Genomic DNA, 19,927 nt, shown 5'->3' with positions numbered 1-19,927 from the left:
AGGGGTAAAGAGGTAGTGGGTGTGCACATAAATAAACACATGGTGGGGGATGTCCTAACTCAACCCTGTTCTCCATTCAGGGTGTTTCCCTTTGTTGTATTTAATACCTTAGTAAAACAGACGGGGTGGTGGCAGGACTCCCCGGGGTGTTCTTGGGCACGCCGCCACCCTGTGCCTGGCATCTCACCCCACACCTCTTCCTTACAGTGGGCCGGAAGCAGTTCATGCGGTTTGAGTGGGCCAGCCACGCTGCCGAGGCCCTGGGCTGCGACTACGAGGAGCTGAATACGGCCACCTTCAAGCACCACCTACGGCAGATTATCGAGCAGATGACATCAGGGCCACAGCGGCAGAGCCTGGAGGACAACGACACCTGCTCAGGTACCAAGCCCTCAAGGCCACACGCTGGGTGGGTGCCTGGCTCCTCGCAGCAGCCGCACTGGTGGCTGCCCTACACGCTTTCCCGTGTTCATCAAGACGTCTAAAGAGAGCTGCTCCGCGCACAGGGGCCGGGCCAGGGAGCACCAGCATTGGTGGAAAGGAAATGGTTCTTTCCTTGTCTAGTGGTTATGGCCAAACAGCTCTCTCTGGCCGGTAACCGTGGAGGCGGCTGAGCCCTGGGTGGGTCCTCTGTGCCGGGAGAGGGGACGGTTAGGCAGTGCCCAGAGACTGATGTGTTTCCATGGTGGTTCCTGTTCGCGGAACTCTTGACAGGAGGGGGAGGCAGGCCAACCTGTGTGAGGGATGAGAGCGAGGCTGGTGTGTCTGGAACCTGGAGGGATGTGGGAGAAGCCGGAGAGCAGGGGCCTATCAGCATGCGCAGTTTGCAATGACCGATGGGAAACTGAGGGGTGGCTTCTCAGGAAATCTCAGCTGGAAAGCTGAGCAGCCAGGAGGAGGAGGAGAGCCGAGAACTTGTAGAAACCGCAGGTGAGGGCTGGGACATGACTCAGAGTTCCCGCCATGCAAGCGTGAGACCCTGAGTTTGGATTCCCGAGGACCCACCTAGGAGCTGGGCACAGCAGTGCGTGTCAGCTCTGAGGAAGCAGAGACAAGGCCCTGGGGCCCACTGAGTCTGTGAGTTCCGGAGTCAGCAGGAGGCCTTGTCTCAAAAAAAAGGAAAGGCACAAAGTGATGGGAGGAGACACCAATGTGACCTTCTGGCCTTCACAGGTACACACACACACACACACACACACACACACACACACAAATGCACACACACATACACTCACACACACTTATACACACACAAACACACACATACAAACACACATACACTTATACACATACTCATACACACACACACACACACACACACACACACACACACACACGTCACTAGGTGAAAAGGGGAATAGGGACAGATGCTGGGTCTAGGGCTCACACTGAGCTAACACAGTAAGCACAGGGACGCCATCTTGGATTGGGCCTGAGGAGCCCTGGGGACAAGTCTGGGTATTTCTCTGGATAGGTGAGAGGACTGTACCCCCGAGCAGAGCTCTCCAGGGCCCTGAGGCTGTGGTTGTAGAAGACAGAGGTGTGCTTTGTAGGACAGCAGGGCTTGTGATGAGGAGGAGGTCTGAGCTGACCTGGGGACAAACCTCTGCCCTGTGGGTCCCTGGAGCCGTCCACCTTCCCATGAGGTGGACGGCTCTTCTGTTTCTCTCCCGGCTTGTCCTCTGCTGCCTCTTCCTCTCATTCAGAGCACACCACACACAGGAACAGCCCACTGGTGTGTGCACACCCATGTCCACAGATGTGTGTACACATGGGCATAGGTGAGCAGCATGTGCACACATGGACACGTGTGCTGCACACACGTAGAAAGACGTGGGCACAGAATGCACACAAGATGGACGGGCAGACAGAAAGACAGACACACCACTTCTTGAGTCTGCGTTGGTCTGTCCAGCAAAGGTCTCAGAGACAGACATGAAGCAGACAAGGGACCAGTGTGCCTCAGATCAATGCTGTGAGGCTATGGGTTGCCTAGCAACAGCCCAGGGCGGGGATGGAGATAAAGGGGAGATGGGAAACGCTTGGGAGCGGCAGAGGGCAGGCTGTGTAGAATGTGAAGCGGGAGTGTTTTTCTTGAGGGGAAGTGGATTCTAAGTCTATGAAAGGAACAGGGTGGAGGGTCAGGAGCTGTGACTGGCTGTTCTCCACTGCACAGCCTCGTCCAGGCCAGCTGCTTTCACGGGACACACTTGTGCCCCTGTGTTCAGTCAAGTCTGAGACCTGCTAAGTTCCTCCATGCCCCACCACTGGGGAGAGGTCTTCTCCTGTTTCCCACCCTTCCGTGCCCACTCGGGCTTCTGTGCTGACGGAGTCCGATTGTCTTTGCTTGGATGACCAAGTTATCTCAACAAAGCGATGCTGGCCAATTCAAACAATTGGAAGACTCCGTGAACCCAGAATGCTGTGCTGTTCAGAACATTTCACCTGAGTAAAATCTTAGGAGTGAAGTGATCCAGCCTGAGTATGAGCCTTGACTGCTTCCAGAGAAACAGGCACAATGAACATCGTCCATGCTTCCGTTCTGCGCCCGGTACCGGAGACTGAAAGCCCTACTCCCAGTCTCAGAAGGGAGACATAGTTTAAAATAATAAGGACCATGAAAGCAAAGTATAGGTATAAAGTATAAGTATAAAGTGGACGCTTTATGCCCAGACCCAGGCTGGCGGTGGGCTGAAGGGCGGGGGTGTCAGGGCATCTCCATTAAGGTGCAACTCTGCAGTTGGCTCTCTGTACAAAGGAAGGGAGCTGGTCGCATTCACCAGGGTTATTTGGGCTGAGCGCGCAATCAAGGGTCCCCCCCGTTCAAGGACACACTGCTAGTGACCTCGTACCCCCCTCCGGGCTCTGCCTCTTCAGGTTTCTGCCCTCTTGAGGTAGTGCCACGCTGAGGACTGAGCGTGGGTTATGACACCACGTCCAAGATAGAGTGGTGTGCTGATTACTTTTCTGTCACTGTGGTAAGACACCGTCACCAACGCAGCTGCTAAAAGAGAGGGTTCGGCATGGCGGCAGGTGACAGGCTGGGACAGCAGCAGAATGCTCACACCTCGAGCCCCAAGCATGGCAGAGAGAGCTAAGGGGAATGGTTCCAGTCTTTTGAAACCTCAAAAGACCACACCTCCTCCCACAAGGTCACAGCTCCTAATCCTTCCCATGTAGTTCCACCAGCCGGAGACAGATATTCAAACGTGTTAGCCCACGGGGGCTATTCTTATCCAAAGATTTCAGTTGCTCCCTGAGGAACATCTGAGGCATGGTACATGCTCGTGCTCGGGGACACTCTGGGGTTCCGCTAGGGTGTTAGCGCCTTCCTTAAAGCCACGTGCACATTATTTGAGCCCTGAGGGATGTGGCTTCTCACTCCGGTGACCCTGGCTGCTCCCTGTCGATGCCCTTGGCCCTGGGAGAGGTCGTGACCTCCGAATTCTGATCCTTTCCTGTCTCCCCAATCCCAGGGCTCAAGATGACCGGTGTGGAGTGTGTGGAGGGGATGGCCTCCGGCCTGTACCAAGAGCTCTTCGCGGCCGTGGTCTCTCTCATCAACAGGTAACAGGGGCCTTGCCAGGCTGAGCCCAGGCCGCCTGCTGTGCACAGTGGGCACAGACCAGGGACATTTTGTGGAAGAGGAGACTTTGAACAGAGGAGGGACTTCCAAGGCAGAGCTGGGTTTACATCTCACCCTTGCTGTGTGACTTCACCAAGTTCATTTACCTCTCTGGTCTCCGCAACTTGAAAGTCGATGTTTCCTCCTGGCTTATTGGGACATTAGAAGGAGTGAGCAAGACATCGAAATCAGGTTCTAACGGTGAAAGTACCCAGAGCAGGGTCTGGGAGCACAGCTCGGTAGGCAGAGTTCTCCCTCTCAAGCCAGGGGATAAAGTTCAGAGCACACCTTAAAAAAAAAAAAAAAAAAAAAAAAAAGGCATGAAGGCACACACCTGTGCACACACCTGTAATCCCAGCGCTGGGGAGGGGAAGCCAGGCAGATCGTTGGCGAGCCAAAGCACTGAGCTCCACGTTCGGTGAGGAAACCTGCCTCAGAAGGCATGGAGATGAGCAACAAAAGATGCCGCTCAACATGAACCTCTGGCCTCTGCATACACATACAAAACACACGCATACAATACACATGCACGCATATACACGTGCACACCCATGTGCACACACCCATGCATGAGTGTGCACAGGCACACACACACACATACACACACACACACACACACACACACCAACACCCCAACAAAACTTATGGATTTGGGAACACCTGCTGATTAGGCCGGCCCTAATAATTCCTGCTCACACCTGTCCAGTGCATCCCGATGGGATGGAAGGAGGTGTGGAGGGGGAGCCAGGAAGATGTCACCCTCAGCAGCTCTCTTCCAGCACGCTGCCCTTGTCATTTATTTTTCTAACTTCTCCTTTCTGGAGTGGGGGATGGGTAGGACAGAATGGCAGGGTGGCCTGCAGGGTGGCGGCAGTCCAGGGAGTGTGTCGGGCTGCTCCAAGCCCAGCGATCTCCAGAAGCCCGTTGAGCAGCTCCAGCCTGACCCGTGGGGAGCACGGGGAGGGGGCCCCTTCTCCGCAAGAGTGCACAGCGTAATTAGACTTCTGAATCCTGTTAGGGATGATCCGCTGCTGCGTAGCAACCGAGCAGCCGGGATCTCCAGTCGCCAGGGCCTTGGAATCAACTCCCTTGATCGCTGTCTGAGTAATTACCATCCATCGGGCGGCACAGGAACCTTATCTAGACACCAAGGGATCATGGTGCTTTGAGGAAGGGCGGTGGAGAGGTTACCTCTCCTGCCCCCAGCCTGCCGGCACCTCCACAATGGAGGCTTTGATGAGAAGGGAGGTCACCGGGCAGGTTTATGGACTACTCTTCAGGTGCCTGCCTCCCCAACTTCACCCTCCTCTCACACACATCTCTGCGGCGGCTGCCCCTCTTGACCACGTTTTATAGATAGAAAAGTCCTCATAAGGAGAATGGAGAACTGAGGTTCAAAGCACGCTCTCCAGATCTGACGGCAGATGTTGCTGGTGGTGACAAGAGCGGGGGACTTTGATGAGCGCCAATCACAGGGCCAGCTGCATGGCCGTGGCAGCAGGTGTGGTGTGACATCCCATTCTCCCAGAGGCCTTTGGAGCTAGCCTCTGCCTTTAATCATTCCACAACCAAGCCCCAGAGAGGTCAGACGGCTCCCCAGAAACCCACAGCCCCTCTGTGGCGGAGCAGGATGGCAGCCCGGGCTTCAGAGTCTTTCCATCCTGCCTTTTAATTCAAGCAACCCAGGCTGTCTTCCCTGACAGAAGCATTGGGAGTGTCCAGGGAGGCGATAGCTCAAAACAAAAACAAAAACACCACACACACCTCTATAAAACATACACAGTATGGTTTCTCAGCTATGGTGTGCCATGGGGAAAGAGAGGGACTTTGTCAGGCGGCTTCTGACTCGAGGCCTGACGGAGAAGCCACATTTGCTGAAAGCTTGCTGCATCCCCGCATTGCAGGACATGCTGTCACATAAACCCCACTTCCCTCACGGCAGCCCTGGACCAGCTCACTCCTGTCACCTTTTAACAGCTGGGCAAAGTCGTCATGCTCAGAGAGGTTAAGTAACTTGCCTGGGGGTCACACAGCCTGTGAATGGTGAGCTTGGATTGGAAGCCAGATCGGCCACATCTCCAAATCCGCCTAGAGTGCTGCCTCAGTTTCCCCATCTCTGCTTGAGCCAGCAGACTCCACGTGGACTCAGAGCCTTCCTCTTCTCCCCCCAGATCTTTCTCCTCCCACCATCTGTCTATGGCCTCCATCATGGTGGTCGACTCTCCCGGCTTTCAGAATCCTCGGCACCAAGGCAAGGACCGGGCGGCCACCTTCGAAGAGCTGTGTTACAATTACGCCCAGGAGCGTTTGCAGCTGCTCTTCTACCACAGGACCTTTGTCTCGACTCTGGAGAGATACCAAGAGGTGTGTGTTAGCTAGACCGGGGCCTCCCGGGCCCGGGCCCAGGGGTGAGGACAAACAGGCGGGGTAAACGCCCACCCCGAGTGGTCTGCATCACCTACAGAGCACCTTGCTCCAGCTCTGGCTTCTGCCACCTCTGCCCCGGTGCAGACGGCCCCTCACGAGCTGCTGCTGTGTACAGACACAAGGCTGACCACCCTTCGGGGTGGGTGTGGGGGGGACAATCAGCCATTTCTAACGGAGTCACAGGCGAATGCGCCTGGCCACAGGCCTTCTGTGGGGCCCTCCATAGACCGTTAGCTTGTGGGCCAGGAACACACAAGACCCAGTCACCTCTGACCGGCCTTTCTTCCTGCGTCCGTGCTGGCCACCAGAGGCGGCACAAACTGTCAGCACAGAGGGACACACAAACCCTGAGTGTGTGTACAAAGAGAGCGTCTCCAGATGGACACAGCGTGTGTCCACTTCCTGGGTGATGATGAGGTCGGGACCCCAGGTGTGCCTGCAGTGAGTGCTCCTGCAGCAAGTGCTCCTGCAGTGAGTACTCCCTCAGTGAGTGCTCCCGCAGTGAGTGCTCCTCCAGTGAGTGCTCCCCCACTGAGTGCCCCCACAGTGAGTGCTCTCACAGTGAGTGCTCCCGCAGTGATTGCTCCCTCACCAAGTGCTCCCTCACCGAGTGCTCCTCCAGTGAGTGCTCCTGCAGTGAGTGCTCCCGCAGCAAGTGCTCCCCCAGTGAGTGCTCCCATAGCGAGTGCTCCCTCACTGAGTGCTCCCTCACTGAGTGCTCCTGCATCGAGTGCTCCCGCAGTGAGTGCTCCTGCAGTAAGTGCTCCCCCAGTGAGTGCTCCTGCAGTGCATGCTCAGGGAGGACTGATAGAAACGACCGTCTTGCCCTCTGTAGGGTAAGGGGGCGCTGGAGTCGCAGCCACTCCTTCAGTTGGTGCCAACATGGGTCAGGCGCGAAAGAGTAATGATGGGTTGGTGAGTGCTACTCTACATCTGGCTCTTGCATGGATTGACTGTGTGGCCTTGGAAAGCCTGAGCGCCCTCTCTGACCCTTGATTTCATCACGTGGGGACCGAGGGTGATATTCCTATCTCTGTTATCTCTGCGGACAGCACGGCTGCCCAATAAACTGCCTTGAAGACGCGGCACCGAGAGGCCCTTCCGCCATTGCTCAGAAAGTCTCCAGGGAACCAGGATGGCATTGGGTCTGGGCGTGGCTCTGGGGCCCGTGGTCCACTTCTGGGTCCACACCCCAAGCCATGTGTTTCTATACCCATGTCCATAACTGCACTAGTCACTGCAGAGGGCCGGGCGAGGCCACCCACCCAAGTGTCCAGTGCAAGATCAAGAAAACGTGGCCAACGGGCTCTGTGGGACAGCGCCCAATCTTTAGGACGTTAACTCTGGTGCCTGCCACAGCATGGGCGAACTCTGAGGACATTCTGCTAATGTGACGCCAAGCAGTCGCTAAAGGATACTTACCGTGTGGTGCCTCCTATATGGGGCGCCGACTGCGAAGTCACAGGGCGGGAAGGTCAGATTATCTACAGTTCTAGCCGCAGGAAGTGTGGGCAGCGGTGCAGTGAGTGGGCCGTTTCCACTTCACAGGGTGAAAACCGTCAGCACACATTAAAAGCTCTTATCTGGGCGTTGGTGGCGCACATCTTTAATCCCAGCACTGGGGAGGCAGATGCAGGAGGATCTCTGTGAGTTCGAGGCTAGCCTGGTCTACAGAGTGAGTTCCAGGAAAGGCACAGAGCTACACAGAGACCCTGTCTCGAACCCCCCCCCCCCCTCACACACACACACACACACACACACACACACACACACAAAGCTCTTATCAAGCACTGTCGACGTGCACACTGTCCATTTTAAAAGTTCTGGGGGACGGTGGAGATGGTTGCATCCCAGCATCAACGCCACCAATCTACAAACTGTCAGCGGGGCAAAGTTTCTGTTATGCACATTTCAGGACAATTTTAAAACTCACTTTGAAAGGATGGCTTAATAGTGTTGGAATATTCGCTTCTTTTTTTTTTCTACCTACCAAGCTTACGGAGGGAACTAATGTCCACACCCTATGAATTTCAGGAAGGCATTCCTGTGCACATTGACCTCCCAGAATCCTCCCCGGGAACTACGGTGGCTGTTGTGGATCATAACCCCTCTCAGGTAAGAGAGCCTCCGGGGCCCTGGGGCTCTCAGACACGAAACCACAGCGTACAGGCTTTGGGATGCCCGTTTTCCAAGCTCTCTGAACCAGGATCCCCCAGGAATAGTTAGCGACACGGATTGGTGTGGGGTGTGGACGTGGAGATGCCTTGGGGCCTGAGGCCTGCCACTCAGCTCTGTGCCACCGAGATATCTTACACCAGACTCGTGTGGCCCAAACGTGCCGGGCCTCCAGCGGCTCCCACACGGAGCCATCGGGATTCAGCGGCAGATCCTGGAGGGAGGGGACGACCTTGGAGGCAGACAGGCTTCGGTGGGAGAGGACTCACACCAACACCGTTCTCAGTTCCCAGATCTAGTGATTAGTACCCCAGCCAGCTCACCCTTGTCGCAGACCTTTGACCTGTGACCCTGGCGTCTTATTTTCATTTCCCGCACTTTGCTTTTTGGTGTGAAAATTCGTGAGTTATGGAGCAATGTAGGCCTGGGTTCCATCTTGATGGCCTCAAGCCCAGCTTTCCACCTCTCTCAGCCTCAGTTTCCATTTCTCTAAAGTGGGTACAGTGTGTTTCTCTGAGTGGGTATAACCTCACCAAAACGTTGAACAGCAAGCACCTTGTGACTGAGTGTGACAGAGGGGTCCTGTCAGGGGCCCTTCTGCCTTAGGATGCGCCAGGCTGCACTTCCTCATCCTGTCTCCTGCTGACCAGGACAGTTGCCATGGCTCCTCCTGGGGGTACCAACCGCCCTTGTGAAGCCTCCTCCTCCACAGCCCTGGGGAGTGGCTGAGTGCTGAGCCCTCCCATTAGAAGGTCTGGAGCTGTTCTCCCTGTACAGGTTTCCTTACCTGTCCATCATCTGTGTGGAAGGGTCAGCTGGGAGAGTGCAGTGGTCAGAGGGACCTGAACTGTGGCTTCTGAGGGCCTCTCCCGGGCATGGACCAGCTTGTCCATCTTGAACCCAGTGATGAAGGCCAACGGTCCTCTACGCTTTGTCCCTGGGGACCACCATGCAACCCTGAATATGTCCCTTGATCTCTCCAGGCTTTAGAGACTGAAAGGTCAGCCCAGGGCCCCAGGCACATGGGGTTGGCTGACATTGCCACGTCCCCTGCCCCCATCACTACTCGGCCCATTGTGTTCTTGTGCCAACTCAGACCTCACCAGGTCTCTCTCGTATACCAACAGGCAAACCCATAGGTTTCCTGGAAGGTTGCTGTGGTTAGCTTTAAAATTCCACGTCTGCTATGAAATCAAGTTCATGTTCTCTAGAATATTCCTTGAGTGCTTATCTCTTTAAATTTATGCCCTGAGATCTCAGTATAATAAAATACCAAGATTTCTAAGAGGGAGCGATATATTGGGCTGGCTGTGCGCATACCCAGCTCCCTGTGTGTGTGTGAGGGAAGAATTACAGGCAGTCACATCCTTCTTAAATCCCCAGGGCAGCCCTCCGGGGAAGGCCTGTCCAGGCTCCGTTTTATACCCGAGGAAACAAGTCTCAGAGGGGTACAGTAGATTTTGGGGGGTCATACGTGAGTTAAAGATGGAGGGCAGGAGGTTTCAGGTCCTTCGCAGACAGTGCTTGGCTTCCGCAGTGAGAGTGAAGCCGGAGCAGGATCACAGGGCCCTCCAGGCATGCTTCGTCCCGAGGGCTGGGAGGAGACACCCCCAACTGACTCCCAGCATCTTCCACAGGTCCACTTCCCAGCTGGAAGAGGGGCTGAGGATGCCGGGGGCCTCTTCTGGGTCTTGGATGAAGAAGTCCGGGTGGAAGGGTCCAGTGACAGTGTGGTACTTGAGCGTCTACGCGCAGCCTTTGAGAAGAAGGTGGCTGAGGTTGATGGTAAGGAGGCAGGGGGTGGGGATGGGGGTGAGTCCTGCCTTGTGGGAGTCTGTCTATACCAGCAGGGAGAGGCTCCGCCTTCTTTGCTAGGCAATCACAATGCCTGGGGCTGTTTTAGGAGGTTACAAGCATGTGCTAACGTCTATTAAATGCAGGGGGCAACAATCAGGTTAAATACAACGTTTACACATATACGCATACCCATGTGATGTAGGCCTGCATATTAGTAACATGGTCTCCCTGTCTGTACATTGTAACACTCATAAAACAGGATTACATGCACACACACACACACCCCTACCACAGTATAATGTAGCCAGGGAAATCCCAGAGAAACTCCACAGCATGCTGTTTGAACCTCTAGCCTCCAAAACTATGAAGTTAAAAAGATCTTTTTAAAAATACAGGAGCCTGTCCTAGGCTAGGGTCACGAAAAGAGAGCAGTGCACAGTTATGTGAACCTCTCTGTGGCTCCTCGAACGTGCCATGGGCACCCCCACCTGGGGGCTGGGTACTGTCAGTTCCATCCGTGCGCCAGGGCACCCTTCCACCTCATCCCAGCACGATGGGTGGACTTCCCCACATCCTTTGAGCCTCGGGATCCTCTCCATCCAACACCTTGTGTAAAACAATACTTTGTATTATCTGTACTTCTTTATTCTTCTCCGCCACCTGACCTCACACGCTTTCTCATCAGGCATGCCCATCTCAGGCTAGGCCAGCTCGTTGGGGATGAGAGCTGGGCTGGTTCCCTCAAGGGGCAGCCCCTTGAATAGCCCTGGTGTGATTAGGTGCACAGGTTCTTGACACAAAGTTGATGAATATGTGAAAACTCAATGATGCGGAGCCAATGAAATGAAAGTTTTCAAATGCAAAAGCCATCTGCATCCCGACTTTAAAGCAAAGGAGACTGGAAGTCGGGTCAGATGGAGAAGGTGTCTTGTGGAGTGTGGCTGGGGTAGGAAGGGACCCACTGATGTCTGCAAACCTTCCTTCACGTAGTCTTGATTGTCCAATCCCAGATACTCTGAGCCAGATGCCCTAAGGCTCTCTGTTCCCAGGGGGGAGACTCTGTCCTTTGTCCTGAATGGGCCAAGAGAGACACATTGATTCAGGCATTTTGGTTTCAAAGGCTTTTTTCCCCCTCCAGATCTTTCTAATGAGCTCTGAGCTCCTGAGAACAAAATCTGGGGTAGACACTCTGACCTCAGCTCAGTGTCCTCACACAGGCTAGTGGGCCTGTCTTTGTTCTATTGCTGTGAAGAGACCACAATTGCCGCAACTCTTATCAAAGAGAGCATTTAACTGGGGCTGGCTAACAGTTCAGAGGTTCAGTCCATTTTCATCATAGCGAGGAGCATGGCGGCGTGCAGGCAGACATGGTGCTGGAGAAGTAGCTGAGATCCAGATCCACACACAGCAGGAAGAGAGAGACTCTTGGCTTGGAATGGGCTTTTTGAAACCTCAAAGGCCACCCCCAGTGACACACTTTCTCCAACAGGGTCACACCTCCTAATCCTTCAAATAGTGCCACTCCCTGATGACCAAGTATTCAAATCTATGAGCCTTAATGGGGCCATTCTTAAACCACCACAGAGCCCAACAATGGTTGGAGGAGCCCCCAGGGAACCTGTGTCCCTAGACAGTCATATCATATGCATTCTGTGCTAAGGGCTGAACAGAAAGGGCTGAAGGACCCTGCCTGGAGATCTAGTCTTATGGGGGAGTTAATGAAGGATGGAAACAATACAAGACACAGCTTTATCTCTCGGTAGCATCCATCCATCCACCTACCCATCCACCCACCCATCCACCCATCCACCCACCCATCCATCCATCCACCCACCCACCCATCCATCTATCCACCCACCCACCTACTCACCCACCCACCCACCCATCCATCCATCCACCCATCCATCCATCCATCCATCCATCCATCCATCCATCCATCCATCCCTCCATCCATCCCTCCATCCCTCCATCCATCCCTCCATCCATCCCCAATGCTTCCTACAATCCATATGCCAAGCGAGACCCTGAGCACTAAGGAGAGAGAGATAAACACTTTGTGATTCTGAAGCATCACCCGGAGGTTAACTTTAGTAAACAGTGGTGGCGATGCAGCCGCTTGCTGAGTGCCACATGGCAGCTAAATGTTTTATGCATCCTTTGCCTCTGACCCACCTTGGGAGGAATGCATTATTTAAGCCCCACTTTGCAGACCAGAGAGCTAAGGCTCAGAGAGACTCTCTGGCTCAGGCCCGTTTGCACAGTAATTCATTACAGTGAGTTCGAATTCCCTCTCACCCTAAGACGGGGGGCATTAGTGTGTCTATCCGTCAAGGGTCTGGGGCCAGTATCACCCAAACGAGCCTCTGTTCGGTACTTCAGACAGTTTTAGATTGCACAGGGATGCATGTTTTAAAGTATTTCACAGCTACTTATCTCCATGCATGGTAGGAAAGAAACGGTGCTTATGTACACCAGGCTAAGGGTCAAATGCTCCTTTTTCAAAGAATGTGCTTGTGTGTTCTCTAATGTTTGGGCAAAATAAGTGTCTGGGTCTTAAGAACACAGAAAGGAACAGACCTGCAAGTGATGTGTGCACCTCACTACTGCGGGGAGTGTGCTTACCGGGGACCTGCCGGCTTTAGCTATCTAGAGCCACTCTGACTGTTTTTAAATTTGGTGGTGGGGTGCGCGTACAGGGTGCACGCGTTCCTGCGGACCCCCACCACTCATGCTACAGTCTGATTCCAGGGCCCCCCGTGCTGCGGACCTGCGAGCAGCCACTTCAGTGTGAGCTATTCCACCAGCTGGGACGGGACCCTGTGCGCTACGACCTCACGGGCTGGCTTCGCAGAGCCAAGCCCAACCTCTCAGCCCTGGAGGCCCCCCAGGTGCTGCAGCAGTCACAGAGGTGAGCCGAGCTAGGCGTGGGACAGGGCAGGTGCGTCGGCCCCCTGCAGCTGCTCCCGTTCAGCAACAACCCAGTGAGCATCGGCAGTCTAGAAATCCCATCCTGTCTGCAGCGGCACGAAGGCCATGACTCCAATTGGAGTAGTACAATGTCTCCCCCAGGGCCAGAGCAGACTCAGTGGCAGAGCGGAGCAGGCCTTCGGGGGAGTCAGCTCACAGCGGAAAAAAAGCCGTGTCTCTCTCTGTTTTGGCTTTCCACCTTTCATTAAGTATCCGAGAGACGATGTGACTGGAGTAACTTTTATGGACATTCCAGAACCCAGGGGCTCATAAAACCAAAATGATATGTTTTGTAGCAGTAGAAAAGGCTCTTTGCACTCCCTGCTCACTCGTCCCAGAAGCACTAGCCGGAGGCCTGCAGCCATCCAGACTCCACTTCCAGGTTAATAGAAAACGCTTGCTTTGCCGGGGGCTGCGAGCCGCTCAGGTTCAACACTGGGAGCCCAGTGGGGCAGAGGCAGGCAGAGGAGGAGGGACTAGCGTCTCAGGTAAGCAGGCTGATCAGGAAGGGGTGTATGCCGACTGCCTACTGTGTGCTCTGTCTTATCACTCTTTGGAGGAACGCTGCATCCTCAGCTCTGTTTTACAGATGGGGAAGCACGTCCCCAGGGGTGACGTTCCCTCCTTTTTTTGAACATGGAGTTGACTCTGCTGGCAGAGCTGGGGTAAGGCTCGAACCTCAATGATGCTCAGGGAAGCTCTTATGGTCAGAGGTCATTGAAACTCCCAAACCCAGAAGACCACAGGGGTCCATAGCTTTAGCAAAGAAACCAGATGGAGAATGAGGCAAAAGGAGGGTTAGTGAGTGGGGATCTGGGACACAGGGCTCAAGCCCTAGATCCATCCTTGGGTGTGGTGGTGAGCAGTCACTCTCTCCCGTGGCTCCCTCCACCATACCAACCAGGAGAGTCAGCAGGCTCGTGGCTCCTGGGTGCTGCCTCAGCATCCTGGTTAGACCCTGATGTCAGCACCATATGCCACACCTCTGCCAAGTCTTGCCACCCGATCACGCTTTTAATCCATTTTGCACACCTCTGGCTCCCATGGTCTGGATCACGTGTCTCTAGGGCTGGGGCTGGAGTGTGACCTGGGCTTTTGGGTTGTAACAAAAGATCCCCCAATGCTTCACGGGGAGACAGGGTTGGTGGCACGTGGCAGGCACCACGGCTCTGGCTCCTAGCCCCTTCCCCGGACCAGTGGGTTCTGCCTAGCCACCTTTTTCTTTTTGAAAAAAAAAATAACACTGATATGTTATTTAAAATTGTGATGCAGGATTATATGAGGCCATTTTCCTGGCCCCCGTGTGGACTGCTCAGTCTGAGGGGTTGGATGGCAGCCACTCCATAGCGTATATGTGCTTTGGTCCTGCTCTTCTTCCTCTACGTCATGGTCTTCTCCTCCCATTGGTACTCTTCGCTTCCAGATGGATTTGCTTCTGTTGTGCCGTGACATAGATCAGAACATACATGACCTCATGTTTGTATCGAGGCTGGGACCCACAGAGGAGAGAGAACAGTGGCTCTCTTTCTGGGGCTGACTGGGGTCTTTGAATGTGAATGTTTCCAGTTATAGTTACTTTGCTGCAGATGGCCTAACTCCATTCTTCTTCGTGGACACAAAGTGTTCTGTTGTCATACAAGCCGCATTTCTTTATCCACTCCTCTGTTGGGCACCTAGGTTGGTTCCGTATCTCTGCCCTTGAGCAAGGCCAGCTTGCATTCATGAGGGAGCCTTAGGAGCCAGGCACCCTCAAAATATGTGTTGGAAGAGGCCAGTTGTGGGGAGGCAGAGGGAGGGTGGAGACTGCTCGGGTGTGAGCCTGGGCACTTCATTAATAATCTTGTAGCCATGACTCTTTCCTTCCTACAGTCATACAGTTGGCACCTACTGTATACCTGGCCAGTTCTAGGGATCATTAACTTGACTATACCTGCAGGATGGGGAGGCTCTGTGGGATTGCCAGGAGGGAGACTCTCGTGGCAGTGAACAGAGGGCTGCTCCAGAAGGAGCCAGCGTTTCTGAGACAGGAAGGTTGTGAATAGAGGGGCTTATGCCTTCCTTTCCACAGGGGTGAGCTTGCCAGAGAGTCCCTTGCTACCCTGTCTCTCTTCCTCACTAGGGAGGAGCTGCAGAACCTCTTCCAGGCCCGGGCCAGGCTGCCCCCTGTGTGCCGAGCGGTGGCAGGACTGGAGGGCACCTCTCAGCAGGCGCTGCACCGGGGGCGTGTGGTGCGGAGGGCTTTCGCCAGCAACACTGCCGCCCTGAAGAGGAAGGCTCCCTGTGCCCAGATCAAGCTGCAGATGGTGAGTGAGGGAGCCAGGCTATGACCCGTGTGACCTTGGACTTCCATGACGGGGGCCACCACCCCAGCAGGTTGCTCACTTCTACCGTGCCCTGCAAAACCACAGGGGCAGGTTTCCCCCATTCTGCCGAGAGGGACACAGGGAAGGGTGGCCATTGGCCACCCCTGAGAAGTGACTCACCCAGGTCCAAGGCCAGCGCCTTGGGTGTTTGATGTTGAGGTGAGGACCTTGGTTGGGGTGGGGGTACCCATGGGTCAGCATTGCCCCTTGTCTGAGCTGTCAGACAAGTTCCACCTGCCCTTCTTCCTGGGACACCCCCTCTGGTGGGGTGCAGGTAGCAGGATCCAGCACCGATGTGAACATGCTACCTTAGCCTGAGAACGAATGTGAGCATCGGATTGGTCGCTGGTCAGGCTGAGTGTGAATGAGAACTGCAATTGCAGATCGAGGACCGTGGGAAGGATGTGTTTGAAGAATGAGACTCTCACAGAGTATTAGCCCCAAGTACTAAGTCCTAGATTCCAGTCATAGTTCCTCTGCTGGAATCTAGGACTCTGTGTCCTAGTCCCACTCACTGGCCTCTCCCATGCCTCAGTTTCTCCAACTGTGTCCACCAGGCCCCTTATCTCTCCTGAACATAAGCACAAGGTCTGGGGTGTGGGACCCAGAGAGTCCCCAAGGATGTCCAGGCCTTGCTCAGTGTGTGCCTGTCTGCGTCTCCCTGAGACATCGGCTCTGATTCCCTGTCCGATTTGGTTCCAGGATGCTCTCATCAGCTTGCTGAGCCGGTCACGGCTGCACTTCATCCACTGTCTTGTGCCAACCTCAGTGAAAAGCAAGACTGAGCAGGCGCCTCCATCGCCACCACAGCCTGGTGGAGACCAAGGTGGAGCCAACGAGTCCCCAGCTCTGGACATCCCGGCACTGAGGGTTCAACTCGCAGGCTCTCATATTCTAGAGGCATTGCGACTGCACAGGGCAGGTAAGAGACAGATGGGAACAAGGTGCCCTGGTCCTGGCGGTACCCGCTATGCGCCAGTCAGCCACAGGACAGGGACACTCACTATGTGTCAGACAGTCACAGAACAGGAGCACCCACGATGTGCCCCCCAGCTGTGCACACAGTGAGAAAAGTTGCGTCTGCCTGCCTCCCATTTTACAGATGAAGCAACTGAGGTTCAAAATACTGATGGACTCCTCAGGGTCACACTGTAAGGACAAAGGCAGGGAGGCACAGGAGCTGGGGTTCCAGGGAGTGGGGTCCGGCAGGATGCGGAGCTGACACTCTACCAGGGGAGGTCACGGCCGCCTTTGCTGGCCGCTCAGCTTCTGCCAGGTACAGCTGGCTGGTGGAGTGGCGAGGGAACGTGGGGATTTAGGCGCAGGAAAGAGTGTTCAGATCTGTTCAGTATGCAACCCCGCGCCTGCAGTTCCTGCTGCTGGTTAATCTCGTGCATCGGGTTTGATCTGAAATCACCCCGCCATTTTCGACCACTCAGCTTTCGAAGGTCTGCGCTCAGCCGCTCTCTGCAGAGGCCGGGCGGCAGTCACATGTGGCCTGTTTGTATAACGTCCTGCGGTCTCTGATGTCTTGTGGTCGCTGCAAACCCCATGTCCATAGTGGGACTGTGGACACAGGGTATTTGACAGAGAATCTGGGGGTCCTTAAAGGCAAAGCTGAGATCCCATCTCCCCACTGCACACCAAGAACACCAGCACAGGCAGAGGGAGGGGAATAACGTCACAGGGTAAAGAAAGGGGTTAACAGCTGGCAGCCAGGCCCCTCAGGCAATAGACCTGCCTGGCTGGTAGCAGGCATGGTTGCATCATTGTGTGTGTGTGTGTGTGTGTGTGTATACATACATATATATATATATATATATATATATATATATATATATATATATATATATATATATGTGCATGTATGTGATTGTGTCTGTGTGTTCATGAGTTTGTGTGTATGCATGTGTGTGAATACATATGTGTGTGTGTGTTCATGAGTTTGTGTGTGTGGTGTTGTAGTATGTGTGTGTAGTGTGTTTGTGTCTGTATGAGTATGCGTGTGTCCAGTGTGTATGTGATATGTGTATACGTGATGTGTATGGTGTGATGTGTGTGGTGTGTGTATATGTGTGTGGTATGTGATGTGTGTGGCATCTCCTGTCTGTGCCCAGTACTTTTCTCGCCCCTTAGATTATATGGGAAGCCTGATGCCCTGGCCAGTGTACAAAGGCTTTAATGATCTGTCCCGTGGGGTAAACAGAGATGCACGTCCTGTGGGACACTGGAGGGAAGGGGTACTAGAGAGCTACTGAGAGAGAATTATCCGAGAGAAAGCCCTAGGAAGATGCTGTAGAGTTTTCCAGAAGGTCTTGTTGAGGAGGGGGTCTTGTACAAAGACGGCCCAGAGCAGGAACATGAGAGCAGCATCCAGCGTTGACTGAGCATCACCTGCCAGAGCACTGCCTGTGTCTTCCCGCCCGTGACTGGCCTGCTCTGTCCCCCAGGTTACGCTGAACACATGGGGCTCGCTCAGTTCCGCCGTCGGTTCCAGGTGCTGGACCCTCCGCTGCTGAAGAGGCTTGACTTGACCTCCGAGGGACTGGATGAGAGGAAGGTATGTGGAGTTGGCTCCCGAGCAGGAGGAGGCCGGATGCTCCCGTGGGGGGCCACAGAGCCTGTTCTGTTTGGATTGCTCAAGGGCAGCAGGAGCATGAGGGATCTGAAAGGGCGGTCTTGGGGGGCAGTGCGGAGGGTAGCCGGCGATTTGTGGCAGACCTCAGCCCTAGACTGCATCCCTACCCAGAATGCCCTCCTGAAACCTCCCTGAGGATGCACAGAAAAGAGTAAGAGGAAAGAGGATGGCGTGTCCTGTGTCCCGCCTCACAAGGACTGTGCAGCACAAAACCCAAGGGGACCGGTTCAGCAAGCTGAGGTGGCCTGTGGGAGTGTTTGAGGAGGACATCACATGAGAGTGTAATGAACAGGTGTCTCAGGGCCATTGCACTGGCTGTCCCCTCTCCAGGGGACGCTCTCTGATGTGCCCTTTGTTATCCAGCCCCAGCTCAGGGACATTCACCACTGAGTCCTCTTGTCCTGATTTCTCAGGAGTCCCTGGGCTTAACTGAAACTGTTTCCCAGCAAGTACTCACTAATTTTAACCAGATGGATGAATGCACATGCGTGCATATGCACACACAAGTGTGCATAAGTGGATGTGAGTACACACGTGCACACAGGAACTTACAAGACACATGCTTGTATACACACATAGACACATACAGGTGTGCGCACATGCGTGCACACACCCCCACACACATGCAATTTATCTGTATACTTTTACCCTTGGAGATGAAGCAAATGTCAGGCCCTTAGAAATGAATTCCACGGCTGCTCATGGGCTTGTTCCTTGAAAGGCAGCTTCTAAATTCCAGGGTTGGGTTTGATGGAAGAATGTGGATCTCGGGGTCAGATATGTGTGACTTCAGTTATCACTTGGGTAAGCAACTGTCCGCCTCAGTCTCTTCACCTCTGGAGTGGGGACAGTAGCAGCAGCTGCCTCCATCAGTACTCTGAAGATAAAATATTGTAGAGTAGCCGATGTGCTCTACACAGGCCCCGGCACACCGGAGGGGCTTCACACACATTAACTGCTTCTATCAATAGCAGCAGCCGTGGTGGTGGCTGCAGCATCTTTCAGGGTCAGGCTAAAGGGTGATTGATCCACAAACTTTATTCACAGCCACACTGAACCATCACCTCTGCGTGTGTGTGTGTGTGTGTGTGTGTGTGTGTGTGTGTGTGTGTGTGTGTGTGCCCAAGTGTACTTGGAATCCCCCACACTGCCATCCTCAGTGAACCCTGAGGTTGGAGGGGTAAACAGAGTCACAGTCTTAGGCCCCTTGGTTTCTGGTCACTGTCCCAGGACACAGGGCACCTCTAGCAGGAGACACAGATCCTCTGTGTGAATCTCCCTGCCCTCTGAGTCAGCTGTCCCCTCTCTGTTTGGCCGCACAGTTTGGAAGCCCCGTCATTTGGTTTGGCTCTTAACCAATCAGCATGTGAGGTCTTTTCTCCTTGGCCCTTGCATGCTCAATCACCACACAGAGGGTCCATAGTCTGGAGACTCTGGGGCTCCCGCGCAGTTGGAAATGAGGCAGGCTGGGGGTGTGGAGGAGCTTCCTGTGGGGGCGACGAGAACGGCTCATGGCAGTGTTTGGACTCTGGACAAGTCGGCAGGATTCTGTTGCAGCTAAGCTGAATCCACCTCCATACACACTCCAGGCGCCAGAGGATGGAAAATTACTGGTGCAATGGACTTGGTTGGGAGTATTTTATGCTTTTTTCTCTCTCTCTCTTTTTATATATATATTTGTTCACAAATTTCATTTGCTGGGGCATAGAATTTTGGTAGCAAAGAAAGAAAACACCATCCTGTCTCCTATGAAAATGCTGATAAATATTCATTCGTCAGGCAACGTGATGGGCTATGAATTATACATGAGCATGTGCTCTGGTGGGCAAGCCGGCAGGCTCTGCACGCAGAGTGGTTAAGACCTCAGGATTCAGTGAGACACATCTGACAGTGGGAAAAAGGTCAATGTCGACATTAGACACTAGACGGCGGCAG

The 19,927-nt window shown here is 54.2% G+C and overlaps 1 protein-coding gene across 2 annotated transcripts in view; it reads left to right on the top strand.

The window, feature by feature from the left end:
* The window catches only part of Myo18b (myosin XVIIIB), a 214,287-nt gene that overhangs the window by 49,169 nt on the left and 145,191 nt on the right, over positions 1 to 19,927 (top strand). For both annotated transcript variants that reach the window (XM_076560972.1, XM_076560971.1), the window contains exons 13-21: positions 208 to 381; positions 3,477 to 3,567; positions 5,797 to 5,989; positions 8,087 to 8,167; positions 9,865 to 10,012; positions 12,773 to 12,932; positions 15,111 to 15,294; positions 16,057 to 16,276; positions 17,805 to 17,914. In XM_076560972.1, coding sequence (XP_076417087.1) covers positions 208 to 381; positions 3,477 to 3,567; positions 5,797 to 5,989; positions 8,087 to 8,167; positions 9,865 to 10,012; positions 12,773 to 12,932; positions 15,111 to 15,294; positions 16,057 to 16,276; positions 17,805 to 17,914 — 1,361 coding nt within the window. The remainder of the gene's footprint in view (positions 1 to 207; positions 382 to 3,476; positions 3,568 to 5,796; positions 5,990 to 8,086; positions 8,168 to 9,864; positions 10,013 to 12,772; positions 12,933 to 15,110; positions 15,295 to 16,056; positions 16,277 to 17,804; positions 17,915 to 19,927) is intronic.

The sequence above is a fragment of the Peromyscus maniculatus genome, chromosome 23 (genome assembly GCF_049852395.1).
Source record: "Peromyscus maniculatus bairdii isolate BWxNUB_F1_BW_parent chromosome 23, HU_Pman_BW_mat_3.1, whole genome shotgun sequence".
Taxonomy (NCBI): domain Eukaryota; kingdom Metazoa; phylum Chordata; class Mammalia; order Rodentia; family Cricetidae; genus Peromyscus; species Peromyscus maniculatus.
The sequence above is the reverse complement of the archived record's forward strand: the minus strand, read 5'-3'. Positions and strand labels throughout refer to the sequence as shown.